At 49.1% G+C, this 18721-nt stretch overlaps 1 protein-coding gene across 15 annotated transcripts in view; it reads left to right on the top strand.

Annotated features, from left to right (window-relative positions):
• PHACTR1 (phosphatase and actin regulator 1) overlaps nt 1–18721 on the top strand; it is a 582572-nt gene that overhangs the window by 504846 nt on the left and 59005 nt on the right. For all 15 annotated transcript variants that reach the window (XM_051855839.2, XM_051855837.2, XM_051855844.2 and 12 more), the window contains one exon: nt 3724–4045. In XM_051855839.2, coding sequence (XP_051711799.1) covers nt 3724–4045 — 322 coding nt within the window. The remainder of the gene's footprint in view (nt 1–3723; nt 4046–18721) is intronic.

Genomic DNA, 18721 nt, shown 5'->3' with positions numbered 1-18721 from the left:
GTGCATGGGGGATGGAGCCATGTGGGATCCCAAGCCTGGCCAGAGACTTCTTTGGGGGGATGCCTGGTACAGAGTGGGGATGGGGTGGAAGTCTCATACCCCCCTCAATCCCAGACCAGTGTGGTGGTCCAGGGGGCAGAGAACTCAGAGTTTGAGAGTGAAAGTGAGGTAAACAGAAGTCCAGAGTGACAGCTGGCATACGGCTGCCTCCAGATCAATTTTGTCGAATAACTTGACATTAAGCTGTCCCAAGAATGCGAAAACAGGCATTGCCTCATTACCGCTCAGAGCTGCCGAGTCACCTCTCAGTTATCCGTGATGTTGGGAAAAGACAGACACTGCATATCAAATTCCCAGAAGGCAGACAGTTCCCCTGAGCTTAGCCTTTTATTTTATTTCTTTTCTCTTTTACCAAACCCAGTGGACAGTGGGAAAAAAAAAAAAAAAAAGAGGAATGATTCTGTTTCTCTCTCTCTGCCTGTGTTTAATTTGTTTCTTCTGATGGAAGTCCTAGGGCCCACCGGGACAATTTTCCCAAGGGTGAAACCAAGTCAGGTTTTACAATAGAAGGAGTAAAACAGAAACTGTGAGCAAATGTGTACAGGAAGCTGTCACTTAACAAGACAGGAAGAACTCAATGTCGTCCCTCCCCCTTCTGGGTGGAGAAGTCCACTCCAGCCTCCTGGCTCCTCTACTTTCTCCTGAAAGCAAATAACACTTCCCTGACGTAGACGTAGAACCAGAACCTGCAATTGAGGGCTCAGAGAGGGTCCCTGGGATTGAAAATCCTCAACTCTTCCAAGCAGGTCTCCTGCACGTGCTAGGCTCACGCTAAGGCTTCTGAGAATGGCAACTGTTTGCTGCCATGGTTAAGATGCTACCTGGGATCCCTGCATCTCATATCAGAGTGCCCAGGTTCAAGACCTGGCTCTGCTCCCTATTCCGTCATCCTACTAATGTGCACCCTGGGGAGGCAGCAGGCAATGGCTCAAGTAATTAGGTCCCTGCTACCTATGTGGGAGCCCTGGATGGAGTTCCTAGCTCCTGGCTTCTGGCCAAGCCCCAGCAGTTGTGGACATCTGGGAAGTGCATCAGCAGATGGGAACTCTCTCTCTCTCTGTCTGCCTTTCAAATAGAGTGTGACCAAAAGGCTTCCAAAAGCTATGAGAGTGGACTCTCAAGGAACAGGCACTGGACAGAGGTGTTGAGTTTCTGGCTCTCGCACTGTGGAATGAGTTAGTCGTGGCCCTGAAAGTTGTCCCCTGATGTCATATCCATATAACGTCATGTCCATGTGATGTCATATCCATAGTGTGGAGGACCGCTATGAATAGGATGTACCTTCGGGGAAGAGCAGGCAGGAGCTGTGAGGTCATCACTTCTTTGTGTTTTGGTGTGAGGGGAGCAGTGGTATCAGACCCCCTGGAATGATCAGCTTGTCCTCTCTCTGAGCTGTAGGACCAGCAGGTTCCTGTCCTTGCAGCCACAGCTGCCTGATCCTGAAATCCTAACCCACCTTCTACACACGTCTGCCTCCTGCAGCACCTGTTTGCGGGGAAGGTGTGAAGTCATCCAGATGTTTGTAGTTGCCTCATTCTGTCAAGCTGCTTTGTGCCTCCTTGTGTCTGCTGTATGAGCGGGACAGCGAACTTGCTGGTGCAGACATGATGACAAATGACCCCTGGGCACTTCTCCCGGATCGGAGACCCATGTGTGCAAGCAGGAGGTGCTGTCCGTCTCATGTCTTCAGAAGCTCTGTGTTGTCACCCGTAAACATGAGAAATAATGGCATCTGCCTCTTAGTCTTGTCAGGATTTGATTGGTGGGAATAGGAAAAGCACTTTAAACAATCTCTGGCACCCAGTAAACACGAGACAGGCCAGGCAGTCCTCACCCAGAAACAGGAACGCTCCGAGAGCTGCTACTCTCCGAGCACTGACGTGCCACGAGTGATTCCGTCTGCTGGCTTAACGTACATAAGCTTGGTGTCATGCTCAAAATTATTAAAGCCATTGCATAACATTACCTCCAGGTTGCGGGTACTTTGAAAAGTTTGTGCAAAAAGGGAATTAAAACTATGAGTTTGGGGTGGGTATTGTGACACAGTGGGTCAAGCTGCCGCTTAGGACGCCACATCCCAGATTGGAGCACCTGGCTCAGTTCCTGGCTGTCTCCCTCGTCTGGTCCAGCTTCCTCCCAAAGCCTCTGGGAGGCAACAGACAGTGGTTCAAGGACTTGAGACCCTGCCACCCACCTGGGAGACCCAGATGGAGTCCCCGGCTCCTGTCTTCAGCTGGCTGAGCTCTGGCTGTTGTAGGCCCTGGGGAAGTGAGCCAATGGATGGAAGACATCTTTTTTCCCTTCCCTCTCCCTCTGTCACTCTGCCTTTAGATAAATAAATAAATTTTTAAGTTAAAAAAAGTTTTTAAGTATGAGTTTATTTTGGTGTAAAATAGATTTAGGTGCAAAGATTTTTTTTTCAGAATATAGAGAGAATGTGTAATTATGAACATTGTGCTTGGATTTCAAGATATTTCTGCTTCAAAATGCATAAATTCATAATTTTAATTCTGTTTTCCACAATTTTTTTAATGTATCTGTTTATTTGAAAGGCAGAGTGACAGAAAAACAGGCAGAGACAGAGAGATCTTCCACCTGCTGGTTCACTCATCAAATGGCCACAACAGCTGGGGCTGGGCCAGCCCAAAGCCAGGAGCCTGGAGCTCCATCTGGGTCTCCCACAGGGGCGGCAGGGGCCCAAGCACTTGGACAGTCTTCTGCTGCTTCCCCAGGGAACCTGCTCAAAAGCGAGCAGCCAGGATTCAAACCAGCGCTCACGTGGTCTGCTGTCATCACAGGAGGCAGCTTAGTCTGCTGAGCCACGGCACAGGCCCCTTCCACAGACTTCCTGGGGGCCCCTCGTATAAAGTGCGTGTGAGACACAAATGAGTGTTGCATTTAGACCTGGGTCCCATCCCCAAAATATCTCTCTGTAAGTATGCAGGTTTTCTAAAATCTGAATGGGAACCTCAGATTTGAAACATTCTCTCTCCCCTACACGGGGAGCATCTCCGGGAAGCTTCAGTGGCACCACTGTGGGGCCAACAGGTTCCATCAGCCCCACAGCACCCTGAGGGGGCCTCCTTCCTGTTCGAAGGGCCCCAGCCCCAGCCCCAGCCCCTGCACCGGAGCCAGGCTCTTGGGCAGCTGATGGTCCTAAAGCCCCTGCCCTCCAGGGACAGATGAGAGCATTGCGGTTGACAGCATTCCCACTTGCAGAGGGATAATGCTGTTAGTGGACTTGAGCCCGGGGCTGGCGTCTTCTCTAACCTCGTGCCTTTTGGAAAACATCAGCTGAACGTTCTCTGGGCAGTAGCCAACTTCCAGACATCATGGTGGATTCTGGAAAAGGTGTCTTCGATAGCCCTTGGGTTTGCAGAAGCAGAAGAGATCATCCCCGGCCCCTTCCCGCCACCTCCCTCTCGGTCTGCACAGTTCCCACTCACACCTGCGGCCCCGGGCATTCTGAGGTTCCTTCTGGCCCGGAGTGCCTCCAGCAGGAGACAGCGGTTGGTGGCCGCCGGCTGAGCAGCTCTGGCCGCCAGTCTCACTGCTGTATCTAAGGGGCCTGGCTCAGCGGGCCTGGGCCCGCGTGGTGCTCCCGCGTTTCTTCTGATGCCCGCAGACTCACCTCTGCCTCTCGCCCTCCTCCTCCTCCCGCAGATCCTGGCGCCCCTGTGAAATTGCCTTGTCTGCCAGTGAAACTGTCGCCTCCGCTACCTCCAAAGAAAGTCATGATCTGTATGCCCGTGGCGGGGCCGGAGCTCTCCCTGGCGTCCTACACAGCCCAGAAGAGCGGCCAGCAGGGCGTGGCCCAGCACCACCACACGGTCCTGCCCTCGCAGATCCAGCACCAGCTGCAGTACGGCAGCCACGGCCAGCACCTGCCCTCCTCCACTGGCTCCCTCCCCATGCACTCCTCTGGCTTCAGGATGATAGAGGAACTGAACAAAACGCTGGCCATGACCATGCAGAGGCTGGAAAGGTACGGGGGGGGGGGGGGGGGGGGGGGCGTGGACAGGGGGTGAGGCGGGGCGGGGCAGGGACAGGGAGGGTAGGGGGGGGCAGGGAGGGCGGAGGGTGGGCGGAGGGGAGCAGGAGGCTGGCTGGGGTGGGGTTTGGAGGCTTGGATTGTGATTGAGAAGCATATAAAAGGGTTCATCTGCACAGGAGGGGGAAAAAATGGTCAAATCAGACCAAAATCTGAAACTCAGGGACAGTGTGGAAGAAACAAATAATGTTGCCAAAATATAGAATAATCACATTTATCAAAAAGGAAGAATAACACGTATAACCACGCCTGGGTAGATACGCACATACAAGCATGCGTTCCTATAAACATTAACATTTTTGGAAGAGATGTACTCAGGATCTTTGATAGGGGTTACCCCTGGTGTGGGTGGGGAAATAAGAGGAAAACACTTATATATTTCATAGCGTTCAACACTGCTTATTCCGTAATGTGTGTGTGTGTGTTCCCATGATGATCTTCACAAGACAACATGAATATAAAGTAGGGGAAGCGGAAGGCTGCATCCCAGAGGAAGGATGCCCCCATTCCTGCAGATGGAGGAGGTGGGAGCCTCGAATGATTGGCACCCACTAGTGCAGCCCACCGTTCATGAGAATCTTCACCTCCTAGCATTTCCGGGTGATGTGGGAAGGGGACACCTCTGGGGTCTTATCTCGTACTGGCTCTGAATCATCTGTGTGCACGCATGTGTGTATGTCCAGATACCCAACAACAGGCTGGGCATTTGGCCTAGCAGTTAAGATATCAGCATCCTGTCTCAGATGGCCTGGGCTCAACATCCGCTGTAGCTCCTGGCTTCAGCTTCCTGCTAACATGCACCCCCTGGGAGGCAGCAGGTGATGGCCTAAGTGATTGGCTCTCTGCCACACACATGGGAGACCTGGACCAAGTTCCTGACTTCCAGCTTTGACCCCAGACCGGTACCATCTTGTGGTCATTTAGAGAGTAAACCAGCAGATGGGAGCTGTCTCCATCTCTCTCTCTCTCTCTCTCTCTCTCTCTCTCTCCCTCTCTCCCTCCCTCCCTTTCTCTCCCGTTCTCTCTCTACCTCTCAAGTAAAAATAAATTCTTAAAAAATAGTTTAAAAGTTTTTAAAAATGAAATTCCATCACACTGCCTTGTGCCCAGAATTCAGCTGGGATTTCCCAATATGGCACCAGGGCAGGTGCCACAACTGTGCTCCTTGACGTAACAAGGAGAGAAGGTTTCAGTCTGACCATGCGGCTGGGTCTGACCTGGGGCCCTAGATGCATGTCCCATGGGGAGACTGCTGTCCACTGAGTCCTACCAGTGAGAAAGTTGGGGTCCTCAGGGCCCAAGGGATCCATGATGGCAGAAAGCCAGAGCGAGGTGCCCCAGGCTTCCCGTCTCCCAGGGGCCTGCCCTGCTTCTGCCTCCCAGCCATGTGTCATGTTTGGCAGATGAAGTTTGTTGGCTCTAGTCATCCTGAGTCGCTTTCTGCACACAGCTACCCACACTGCAGAAAAAGAAAAAAATCTAATTTAATCCCTTGCCAGCATTTTCGACGCCCATTAGTGTTCATGAGAATGGCAGCAATCTGAAATTTGGACAGCATCTTGTTGTCTGTTTCACATACGCCATCGTCATCGTCATCTTCGTCTCACTTATCCTCAAACCTCCCAGGGAGACTGAGTCAAGAGGGATGAAGGAAAGGTGGGGAAAGTTCCCCGCTGCTCCTGTTCCGAGGACGGCCTACACGCTGCCTGTTCCCGCCTCAGTGCTAGAAACTGGGAACAGACTTTTGGATACTTCTATAGCGATTTGATAGAATAACTTTATGGCTGCTGAATCTTAGGGCTTGGGAGCCAGCAAGAAGTTCCTAGCTCTTGGCTTTGGCCTGGTTCAGGCCTGGCCATTGTGGCCAGCTGTGGAGTGCACCAGTGGCTCTCTCTTTGTCTCTCCCTCTTTTTCTGACTTTCAAAAAATAAAAATAAATAAATAAAAACTTTCGATGCCAGCATCCCAGATCAGAGCACTGATGTGAACCCCATCCAGCTCCCTGTTAATGCGCAGTAGAGAATGGCCCAACTTCTTGGGCCCCAGCCATCCACATGGGAGAACCGGATGGAGCTCTAGGCTCCTGGCTGCAGCCTGGCCCAGCCTCGGGTGTTGTGGCCATTTTGGGGGTGAACCAGAGGATGAAATACGGATCTCTCTCTCCTCTTTCCCTCTCCCTCAGTCACTTTGCTTTTCAAATAAATAAGTAAATACATCTTTTTTTAAAAGGGCTTCCTTTTCAGGACTTTTAAAAATATAGTCTCTAAAAGCATCCATTTGTGATGGATTGAAAATTAAAGGAAACATCCAGTAAGAACTATTCCTTTGCCTTAGACATCTGTGTAGCACTGCCCTAGGTGGTGGGGGCCAGGACTTCAGGCCTGGGTCTTCCTGGTGCTGGTGCAGAACTCTCTCTGCTGTAGCCCAACTGCTTTCCTAAGGCAGCTATCAGTCCTTGTAATTTCCTACCCCCGTGTCTGCTGTACACCTACTAAGGTTTTATATCTCTTATGAGATTTAATCATCTGAAAAAGATATTCAGTACAGCACATTAATAAAATATTGCTAAATATATTCAGTCTCAAACATGCCATTGTTAAAGGTTCAATGAAAAGTGCTAACCAACAAGTTGCATTGTATCTGTGCGTGTTTCTAGAATATTTCAGTTGAGTTTACACCGGTGGGTGGGTCTATTGGCCCTCCACTGAGTCAGGTTCTTTTTTTTTTCTTTTATTTAAACACTTATTTTATTTATTTGAAAGGCAGAGTAAAAGAAAGAGCCCCTCTATCCACTGGTTCATTCCCCAAATGGCTAAAATGGCCAGGACTGGGACAGGCTGAAGCCGGGAGCCAGAAACTTCATCCAGCTCTCCCGTATGGGTGACAGGGGCCCAAGTACTTGGGTCACCATCTGCTGCCTTGCCAGGCACATTAGCAGGGAGCTGGATCAGAAGCAGAGCAGCTGGGGCCCTGACATGGGATAGCAGTGTTAGAGGCAGCGGCTTAACCTGCTCTGCCACAACCCTGACCCTAGGAGAACAAACCAGAAGGGGGCGGTGGTGTTGGGATTTGGAGAGTGGTCCACTATGGTCTTGGCAGCTGAGACCAGGATGTCTGATGCATGTTTGTGCCTCCCCCAACCCTCATTACCTGCCTCTGTCTCCCTCACCTCCTACCCTGTGTCAGGGCATGGGTTATTTTCATAAACCAAGCAAGACAATGGGGAATTTATGCACACATCACTTTGACAAGATGGCCAATCTCCCAGAGAAGGAGAGGACTTCTCCCCAAACAAATAAATACTGGACAGGCCTTCCTTGTCATGCACAGCATCTCCTAGCAGTCTTGGAAGTGTCTGAGAACAGGACAAGGTCGCAGGCCACTGTTCAGTATAGTTAGTGAACTACTGGCTGACACAGGTGACGCTGGCCCTTCTTTGTACTACCTAAGCATGCTCCCTGTTGCCTGTCAACGTGATTTTATTCTTGCACTAACCAAGTTTCATGCAGTAAGAATTATTCTTGTCCTCCTGACAATGTGCAGTGACTCCCAGAAACTCTGCAAGAAGAAAGAAACATTACCAAACACTTGGACTTTTTTGCCTCCAAAGATGCTTGGACCTACCCACCTGGGTGCTGTCCCTGCTCCTGAGGTCTCATAGAACATTGGGGCAGCAGGCTAACCCCGATGCAGATGCTGTAGATAATGTGAGACTGATTGGTCAGTGAACCTGCATGGTCGTCTCATAATGGCAGGGGACCTGAAGACTGTCTAGACAACCAGACCCTTGCCCATGAGACTGACCTTGGCCATTTGTCCTCTAGTCCTGCTTGAACAAGAACCTCCCTAGTCCCAAGGTGGCTGCCTGTCCCATCACCAATAAGGTCAAACTGTTGCAAAGTTCCTCTCCTTCTAATAAGAAAGTCTTGGGGCCAGTGTTGTGGCGTAGTGGGTAAAGCCACCGCCTACAATGCTGACAGCCTGTATGGGTGCTGGTTTGCATCCCAGTTGTTCCACTTCCAGTCCAGCTCTCTGCTAATGCTCCTGGGAAAACAGCACAAGATGGCCTAAGAACTTGGGCCTCTGCATCCATGTGAGAGACCTGGATGAATCTCTTGGCTCCTGGCTTTTACCTGACCCTGTCCTGCCTTTTGGCCATTTAGGAAGCAGATGGAAGATTCTTTCTGTGTGTCTCCCTCTCTCTCTGTAACTCTGCCTTTCAAATAAATAAAATCTTTTTTAAAAAGTTTCGTTTATCCTAAGTTGTACACCCACCCCTGCCTTATTTCAATCTTATCCTTTCCTGTGAAAAGCAAATCTTTGAAGATAGCTACCATTTCCTTTATCTAAGTGCTTCTCTAGGACTTTTAGCATCTTATTCCCCCAGGATTAAATGAAGTCTGTTGTCATTTGTAGGAAGAGGTTCTTTTCTTATAAATGTCAGGATTTTTTAATATTATTTATTTAATTATTTATTTGACAGGGCGGGAGAGAGAGAGAGAAAGAGAGAGAGAGAGAGATCTTCCTTCCATCTACTGGTTTGCTTCCCAAATGGTCACAATAGGCAGGGCTGGCCCAGGCCAAAGCCAGGAGCCAGGAACTCCATTCAAGTCTCCCAAGTGGGTGGTAGGGTCCAAGGCACTTGGAGCATCTGCCAGTGCCTTCCCAGGCGCATTACCAGGGAGCTGACTCGGAAGTGGCACAGCCAGGACTCAAGCTAGTGCTCCAATATGGGATGCTGGCATCCCAGGCGGTAGCTTAATGCCTCAGCAGCAACCCCGGGAAGAAGTTCTTAATCGTTACCCTAAGATTGCTTGGTGGTGGTAAAGAAATGGCATGTGGGTATATACAGCATTGGCTCACCGATTTGGGTGCAGAACGGAGGGACTAGAGAACAGTGGAAGCAAACTTAAAAGGTGTGCATTTGCTCAAGGTCACAGGGCAACCCCCACAGCGTGTGGCTTCCAGAATCTGCCTGCCAGTCTGGATCTCAGACACAGCCGCTTGTTAGCTGTGTGACCCTACGTGTGTTGCCCTCACCTCTGTTTGCTTTTCATTCCTCACCTGTACAACAGGGGTCATAATACCACCACCTGCCTCATTAGGGTTGTTCCTGAGGAGGTCACGATTCCATCAGCCCCAGGCAGGTCGTCGCACAGCACATAATAAGCGTCCAATAAATGTCGTGAGCATGGAGCAAAATGATGTAGCATGGGGGATTTACGTCCAGTGCCTCCACAAACCATGCTACAAATGGGTTTTCCCGGTCGTCTTTTTGGAGATTGTGTTTTTGTGTCAGTTCGTGTACGGTAGATGGCCTTCATTTCTCTCCGTTGGTAATCCAGATCTTGTTTGGAGCTGATGTTTTGCCATTTCAAGTATCGTTCCATTTGTTTCTATTTTTGGCATGTGCTGTAAGCTCTGGGAGCCAGCTGGCGTCAGTTATGGAGTTCAGACTTGAGAGGCTGATCAGCCACTAATTTTCTGTCTGACCGTAGTTCAGTTGGCCAGTTCTGTGTGCTCTAGACTTCTGTTAGTAGAATGGAGGTGGGATGTGGATTCTCGTTGACCCTGAAGGGGTGTTAGGAAGATTCTTGAGGGACTAAGCTTAAAAGAAGCACATCCCTTCTCAATGAGTGGCAGCTTTGTGGAAATACTTCCATTTGCTCACACCGGATACTCGGGGTCACCTTGACACTTTTCTTGGTCTTGTGTCCATGTCTCGTCATCAGCAAACCTTGTCTGGCCAACATCGAGACGATGTCCAGGGTTGGCCATCCTCTCCCCCACCACCCTGCCCCGCTTCCCGCGTGCTCTGGGTCTCAGCCTCTGTTGTGTTCACCTGGTTTGCTGCAGTTCCTCCTCCCTGGTCTCCTGCTTCCACTCCTGTCCCTTAGCCCACCCCAACTCAACAGTCAGAGAGACAGTGCTGTGCACTGGTCAGGTCCTGACTCTATCTGCTGCCAGGCTGCATTGACAAGGGACCACGCACTGGGGCGCTTAGAGAGCAGAAACCTGCTCTCTCCCAGCCTGGGGCTGGCGGCTAAGATGAGGAGGTGTCAGCAGATGCTGTCTTCTCCCTGTGTCCTTGCGAGGTCTTCCTTCTCTTCTAGGGCATCACTCAAGTTGGGCGAGAGCCCACCCTAACAGACTTGTTTCAACTTAATTAGCATTTGAAAAAATTTTACTTCTAAATACAGGCACATTCTAAGGTCCTGGGGGTAGGACTTCAACATGTGAACTTGGTAGGAGGAGATAATTAAGCTGTTAATGACTATGCCCAAAATATTCCCACAGTCGTCCAACTCACCGAGGAGCGGAAGCCTACCTCCACCACCTGGCCCAGCCCTTGTCCCTCGTGGTATCTACAGCCTGAGCATCCCCAATCCAAAGAACCAGAAATGCCCCCAAAATACGGAATTCCTTGAGTACTGACATGATACCACAAGTGGAAGATTTCCCACACCTGACTTCATGTGATGGGTCACGCTCAAGCAGGTGCACTAATGATGCTGTGTAAAACTGTGGGTTGTGTCGCTCCCCCACTCGCGGAGGAACGACACCAGACCCTGAGCTGTTCTCTTTCCCCGGCCCTTCCTGGGTTTGCTGCCGGTCCCCCCGCCTCCGCAGAGGGGCGGGACCCCCGCCACTTCCCCTGCTTCCGTGGAGGAGCGGCACACCGTCGGCCGGTGCTCTCAGATGTTCCTCCTGCATGTTGTCTCTCTCCTCCTTTATAGTCCTCTTCCGCCAATCCCAACTCTGCTACCCACACGCCAAGCACGCTGCTCTCCTCCAATCAGGGGCAGGATCAGCTCCTGCAGCTTGTTAGTCGAATTGGTGAGGCAGCTGTGTGGAAGTTGTTTACTCCCTCGCAGCGCCATATGGTGGGAGATCAGATGCATAGAATTAGCCTTAGCAGTTCCAGTAACTTAGTCTAGTCTTGGTTGCTCCCCACAGGGTTGTATGTATAAGGTGCATGAGGCATCTTCAGAAAGCTCTTGGAAAATGCACTTTAGCCTTTCACGCCATTTTTTCTCTGAGCTTTTGAAATCCTCTCATACATGAAACATAAATGAATCTCAGGGTTTGACTTGGGTCTCATCCCCAGGAATCTCATTATGTATATGCAAGTATTCCAGAATGTGAGCGCCAAAGCACGTCTGTCCCAAGCCTCTGAGCGAGGGTTGCTCAAGCTGTGCTGCTCTCTGCCTTGCCCACTCGTCTCCCACCGTGAGACCCCTCCTGGCAGAGGGCCGTGCGCTGGCTAGTCCCCCTCTCTGAACCCTCTTCCCACAAACAACCTCTGAACGCGCTTCCCACAAACAACCTCGAGGCTCCTCTCCTCATCTCCCTCAGGCCTGTACTCAAATATTTCCTGACCTCCCTGTTTAAAATTGCAGCCCTCAGCACCAGCGTTGTGGCGTAGCAGGTTAAGCCACCACCTGCAGCACTGGCATCCCATATGGGCACCTGTTCAATTCCCGCCTGCTCCACTTCTGATCCAGCTCCCTGCTAATGCACCTGGGAAAGCAGCCGAGGATGGCCCAAGTGCTTGGGCCCCTGCACCCACGTAGGAGACCTGCAAGAAGCTCCTGGCTCCTGACTTCAGCTTGGCCCAACCCCAGCTGTTGCAGCCATGTGGAGAGTGAACCAGCAGATAGAAGACTCTCTGTCTCTCTCTCTCTCTCTGTAACTCTGCCTTTCAAATAAACAAAATAACCCTTTTTTAAAAAAATTGCAACTCTCATCTTTTTTTTTTTTTTTTGACAGGCAGAGTTAGTGAGAGAGAGAGACAGAGAGAAAGGTCTTCCTTCCTTTGGTTCACCCCCCAAATGGCCACCATGGCCGGTGCGCTGCGCTGATCCGAAGCCAGGAGCCAGGTGCTTCCCCCTGGTCTCCCATGCAGGTGCAGGGCCCAAGCACTTGGGCCATCGTCCACTGCCTTCCCGGGCCACAGCAGAGAGCCAGACTGGAAGAGGAGCAACCGGGACAGAACCAGCGCCCCGACCGGGACTAGAACCCGGGGTGCCGGTGCTGCAGGCAGAGGATTAGCCTAGTGAGCCGCGGCGCTGGCCAACGACCCTCATCTTAACACACCTGTTTCTCAGCACCACCCCATTTACATTTTTCGTAGTATTTTTTTTTTTTTTTTTGACAGGCAGAGTTAGACAGTGAGAGAGAAACAGAGAGAAAAATCTTCCTTCTGTTGGTTCACCCCCTAAATGGCCGCTACGGCCAGCGCACTGCACCAATCTGAAGCCAGGAGCCAGGTGCTTCTCCTGGTCTCCCATGCAGGTGCAGGGCGTAAGGACTTGGGCCGTCCTCCACTGCCTTCCCGGGCCACAGGAGAGAGCTGGACTGGACGAGGAATAACCGGGACAGAATCCAGTGCCCCAACCGGGACTAGAACCTGGGGTACTGGCACCACAGGCGGAGGATTAGCCTAGTGAGCTGTAGCACCGGCCATTTTTCATAGTATTTTAAACATGAAAATTTTTTTAAAATGCACTCAAGAAGTAGAGAGACAGATGGAGAGCTGCCATCTGCTGGTTAGCTCTCCAGTTGCCCAAAAAGGCTGAGGCTGGGCAGAACCGAAGACTGACTCTCTCTCTCTCTCTCTCTGTGTATGTGTGTGTGTGTGTGTAACTCCATCTTTCCAATACATAAAAATAAATCTGTAAAAAATAAAAATGAGTGCACTAGGAGCATAGACCATACAAGCCCGTATGTGTAGGGTGCAGGTGGGAGGTGAGCATACAACAGGAGCACGCGGTCTGGGATTCTGGGTAGTCTTCTCTGGATAGCTGCATTCCAGCTGAGGGCTGAAAAGGAGGAATAACAGCCAAAGACGGAAGGGGAATGAGAGAACATTCTAGCAGATTAGAGAAGGGCTTGTGATAGTGTCTCCAAATGCATGCGTGAGACTTCTAACAAGAGGAGGAAGTTATTCTGCAGGTTTTCTTCGAAAATCAATCCTAGAGAAGGAGAGTAATGACAGAAGGCTGTAGTTGGGCATAAGGACAAGCCTAAGAACCATTGGCCTGGAAACCACATGGCCAGCATTGTGGTAGACGATCGCAGTCTTTCCTTGCAAACAGTAATATTGATGCATATAGGTACAGAGTTTGTTCTTTGCCTACAATGCCTACAATATTTATATACTAACTAAAGATGAAATTATTACTCATCAAGAGTGTTGAAAAAGGAATGATTTTTACATTGGACAGAAGAAATGTATATTGGTAGCCCCAAGACATCCCTTTAGTCTCTAAAATCCTATTATCCCGTGATTATTTTTAGTCTTTGCAAAGAGTACAATGCAATTTATAATCCTAGGATAATACGTTTCATGGTGACAATGACTTTTCTTCATGTTGCCTCAAGGATCAGAGGAAATTCTAGAGAATGCTTTATGTTCCTGAAGTAGGTTATCCTAGGCTGTCTTTTAACCTTAATGGTCTAACGTGATTATCACATTGGCTGGCATTTCTGATGTCTCACCGCAGACCAGGTGTTCTGTGATAATAACCACGTATGAATCAGTTCCCAGCAGGAGTGAAAATCTGAAGACTTGGGTGTTACCTGTTTGTGGATGGGTATTGATGTGAATTTGAGTGTTTTGTTCTTTGAATAGGAAATAGCATATTTCCTATGTTTCCAGAGACAGTTCTCTTCTTATATTGAATTTCTCTTGATTTCTCTTCAATATCTGATACAATTCTAGTTAGACATTTGTCCCTGCCCCTTGGAAGCCAGAGTCACCAACCTCTTATTTTAGGTCAGTTCTTGTATTATTATTATTGTTGTTGTTGTTGTTGTTGTTGGCAGAGAGAGCTTGCATCTGCTTATTCACTCCGCAAATGCCTATAGTGGCCAGGGCTGGACCTGGTCAAAATGGAGAACCAGAAATTCAATCCAGGTCTCGCAGGTGGATGGCAGGAACCCAACTCCCTGAGGTGTCGCTGTTGCCCCCCGGCCTTCACTCCAGCTGGGAGCTGGAATCAGGAACCAGAGCCGGAAAATGAATTTGAGCACTGTGATATGTGATGTGGCCAGAGTACCCACTTGGCCAAATGCCCCCCTGATTTTTTTAAAGCGTATATGAGGGTACTTCAAAAAGTTCATGGAAAAAATAGAATTAAACAATAAGTTTATTTTGGCACAAAATTATTTGGGGTGAGGGGCAGGGATTGGTGTTGTGTCATAGCAAGTTAAGCCATTGCCTGCGATTTTGGCATCCCATATGAGTGCCAGTTGGAGTCCAGCTGTTCTACTTCCAACCCAGTTCCCTCTAATGTGCCTGGGAAAACAATAAAAAATGGCCCAAGTACTTGGGCCCCTGCCAGCCTTTGGGAGTCTCAGATGGAGCTCTGGTCTCCTGACTTCAGCTTGGTCCAGCACTGGCTGTTGTAGCCATTTGGAGTGAACCAGAGGATGGAAGATTGATCTATATCTGTCTGTCTGTCTATCTGTCTATCTACTTTTCTACCTCTCTGTAACTGCCTTTCAAGTAAATAAATAAATCTTCAAAATTAGTTTTTGAAATCCATGTGTAGTTTTTTAATTTATTTATTTATTTATTTTTGGACAGGCAGAGTGGATAGTGAGAAAGAGAGACAGAGAGAAAGGTCTTCCTTTGCCGTTGCTTCACCCTCCAATGGCCGCCGTGGCCAGCGCACCGCACTGATCCGAAGGCAGGAGCCAGGTGCTTCTCCTGGTCTCCCATGGGGTGCAGGGCCCAAGCACTTGGGCCATCCTCCACTGCACTCCCAGGCCACAGCAGAGAGCTGGCCTGGAAGAGGGGCAACCGGGACAGAATCCGATGCCCCGACCAGGACTAGAACCCGGTGTGCCGGTGCCACAAGGCGGAGGATAAGCCTAGTGAGCCGCGGCGCTGGCCATGTGTAGTTTTTTCATAATGTGCCTTCTCCAGAAACTTTTTGCAGATACCACATATGCATTGATTTCAAATTTTTCTTACACCTAAACTTATCTCTTTTTTCTTAAAGACTTATTTATTTATTTTAAAGTCAGAGTTACACTAAGAGAGAAGGAGAGGCAGAGAGAGAGAGAGAGAGAGAGAGAGAGGTCTTCCATCTGCTGGTTCATTCCCCAATTGGCTGCAATGGCTGGAGCTGTGCCGATCCAAAGCCAGGAGCTTCCTCCCAGTTTCCTAAGTGGGTGCAGGGGCCCACAGACTTGGACATCTTCTACTGTTTTCCCAGGTCATAACAGGGAGCTGGATCAGAAGCGGAGCAGCTGGGACTCAATCGGCGTCCATATGGGATGCCAACACTGCAGGCGGCAGCTTTACCTGCCACGCCACAGCACTGGCCCCCTAAACTTATTTTTTAAGTCCATTTTCCACAAACCTTTTGAAGTACACTTGTATTTATCACCTTTAAGGGGCTGCACACTTGTGCTGTTTTTCAGTTTCAACTGCTGTTTCATGGGGCATGATACCCAAGGTCAGTTCATTATCAGGAAGACCCATCCCTTGCACAGTTAACAAGCAAATTGGCTAGAGGGAAGTTAGAATGAGAGTTTATAAGCCATTAAATCTTTTGAAGTCCTAGAGGATGGCAAAGGATGTGCATTTGCAAAAGAGAACTGGTTCTTTAATTCCTGTGTTTACTTCAATAGAAGCCCTGCCCTTCCCAATGTGTAGGTACAGATTCTTTGATCTTGGAAACCATTGTCCAGAAAGGTTCTGTAGGTCAGAATTCTAAAAAAATGCTAAAGGAAATGTTTTTAGGAAATGAATAGATGATATTCATAATGACTTGTTTCTAGCAAATTGTGGGTGCTGAGGCGCATCCCTAGTTAGGACAGCAGTATTTGGGGCAACACATTTGGAGATCCATGCATACAAGGAATCTTTGAGAAGTTTGTGGAACTGTGTATTCTGCAAAAACTGTGTGGATTTCCAGATGTTTGCACCAAAATTAATTTCTCTTTTCATTCCCTTTTACAAGTGCTTCGTGAAATATCATATTTCAGAAATGTGGGCCATTGCTCCCTGCAAGGACAGAGAAAGGGTTGTGAACAAATTCATGTGAATCCAATAAAGAAGTACTGCCAATAAAGAAAAACTCAAAAGTCATTTCCTACTCAAGAAGCCTGGGTACCCCAGACTGTGTATAGGACCGCACAGCTCCTGCTGACTGAAGTCCAACAAGATAATGAAAACTCCCATGTTGCCTTTCTCCTCTTAGAAGGCTCAGCCAAGGCCATGATAAGCTAGACAAATGTGTCTGTGCTTTCGTGAAAAGAAGCTGATGAACCATTTTCGTGGGCATCAGTGGTTATTTCTGTCATTTTACAGCCTCGGGCACTGCAGTTGGTGGCATAATTTCTCACACATTTTTGGTCTCCAAGAGGAAAACAGGCGCGCGTTCTCTCTCCTCTCCAAAAAAACTCTCTTCGTAACTCATGCAGACTCAATTCCTGAAGCTGTTCCCGTTGAAGTTCAAGTTGATTTTCAGTGTTGTGTTTGTAAATAGGACATTTTCTCTGCCCTTCAACAAGATGAATGGCCTTTCTTTCCACTTTACCAGTAATGCATTTATCATCAGAAAGCAATATCCCTTTATGGCATGTGTTTGTCTTTAGGAATGATGGGGAATGGTCCTAAAAGAAGAGTTGTGAGGAAGATTAGAGATTTAAGAGAAGGTAATTTTCTGTCTCATACCTTTCCCTGATTTCCTGCAAGAGTTCCAAAGGGACCTGGTAACCCGCAACCCCCCCACCACCCACACATGGGCCACAGAGCTCTTCAGTCATCAGCCTGTTACCAAGTGGTGGAGAGAAAGTGCTTCTACTACTGACTTACTGTAGAGGGCTTGGCGTTCATTTCTCTGTGGACCATTGAAAGTAAAGTCTGTCGGCCAGCGCCGCGGCTCACTAGGCTAATCCTCTGCCTGCGGCACTGGTACCCCGGGTTCTAGTCCCAGTTGGGGCACCGGATTCTGTCTGGGTTGCTCCTCTTCCAGTCAAGCTCTCTGCTGTGGCCCGAGAGGGCAGTGGAGGATGGCCCAGGTGCTTGGGCCCTGCACCCGCATGGGAGATCAAGAGGAAGCACCTGGCTCCTGGCTTCAGATCGGCGCAGCGCTGGCTGTAGCGGTCATTTGGGGGGTGAACCAACAGAAAGAAGACCTTTCTCTATGTCTCTCTCTCTTTCTCTTTCTCTCTCTCTCTCTCTCACTGTCTAACTCTGCCCGTCCAAAAAAAAAGAAAAGAAAAAAAAAAGAAAAGAAAGTCTGCCCCTCCCCCCCGCCCCCCCAGTAATGAACATGCGAGGTCAGGGAGTCTCTCATTTTTCAAGTCTAGGGATCCCTTGGAAACATGCAAAACTATTTAAAAGTAGGAAAATGAATAGTAGACATCACCGTGTTCTCAACCTGTGGGCCTTCTCTTTGGTTTACAGATTCCGATAAGAGAGTTGGGTTGCCCAAAAAATGACACACTCAATGTCCTTGGTGGAGACAGGCCTAGGGCAGAAGATAAAGCATGTCACCTCCCTAATGTGTCAAGGACGTGATGGAGAAGGAGGGTTTTCAGTGTGCTACCCACTCCGGCTGCCACTCTCCCCTCCTGCCTTCCCGCTTCGTCTGTGTTGAGCATTTCTGCTGTAGGTAGCAGGCCTCCTGGTTGAGGTACACTGCTGCTCACTCTTTCCCGTTCATTCATTTTCATGAAGTAGGATTTCAAGCTGTTCTACCCTCTGGGGATACAGCAAGGACGAACAAGCCCTTGTCCTCGTGAGCTTACTCGTTAGTGTAACCAGTAAGTATGTGCTATGACATAGGCTGGGACAGGACACCGAGGAAACCAAACAGGGTGCTGGGCGGAGATGGTGGTGACGTCTGTCCATCCTCAAGGACATACATCATTGGCGTGACCACATTGGACGCTATCCCTCGCTTGTATGCTCCCCTTTTATTTAAGGCAATAACCCATCATCCAAGGCTGGGCTACCCAGCATAGTTGTCATTCTCTTTTCCCCCTTGTAGCCTATTCTCTTTGTACACCTGTTCTCCTCCACCATGTGCTGCTCTGATTAAAACCATGGCGCCACCCAAGTCTAGAATCCAAACCCACCCAGGTGTTCCATAATAACCTCTCATTGTAGGGCTCTTCAACAACACAGCTCACAGTGAAGGAGTGGTTGGGTTGTGTGAATATCTCTTACCTTTGCTTTCCATTATAAAGATAATTACCATATTCCATCATTTCAAACGTGTGCTGTAAAGTGTATTTCCTAGTCAGTGTGGACATATGTGGAATATAATGGGCACTGCTGGTTTCTGCAAGAATACAGCATAGTTCATGCCAAGAGCATAGGCCTGGCATGAGAGGACCAAGTCCACATCCCTGCTGTCAGCATGCCAGTGTTTTTGAGATTTAATGCCCTCAGCCCTAAAGAAAAAAAAATGACAATATGTTTCTTCGCTCTGCAAGTTTTTGTGAATATTTAATGACACGATACACGCAGGGCAGTTTTTAAAAAGTTTTATTTATTTTATTGCTTTGGAAGGCAGAGAGACAAACACAGAGACAGACATTGTCTGTTGGTTCATACCCCACATGCCCTCAGAGCAAGGCCAGGGC

The sequence above is a fragment of the Oryctolagus cuniculus genome, chromosome 5 (genome assembly GCF_964237555.1).
Source record: "Oryctolagus cuniculus chromosome 5, mOryCun1.1, whole genome shotgun sequence".
In the NCBI taxonomy this organism is placed as follows: domain Eukaryota; kingdom Metazoa; phylum Chordata; class Mammalia; order Lagomorpha; family Leporidae; genus Oryctolagus; species Oryctolagus cuniculus.
This window is presented reverse-complemented; position numbering and strand designations above follow the sequence as displayed.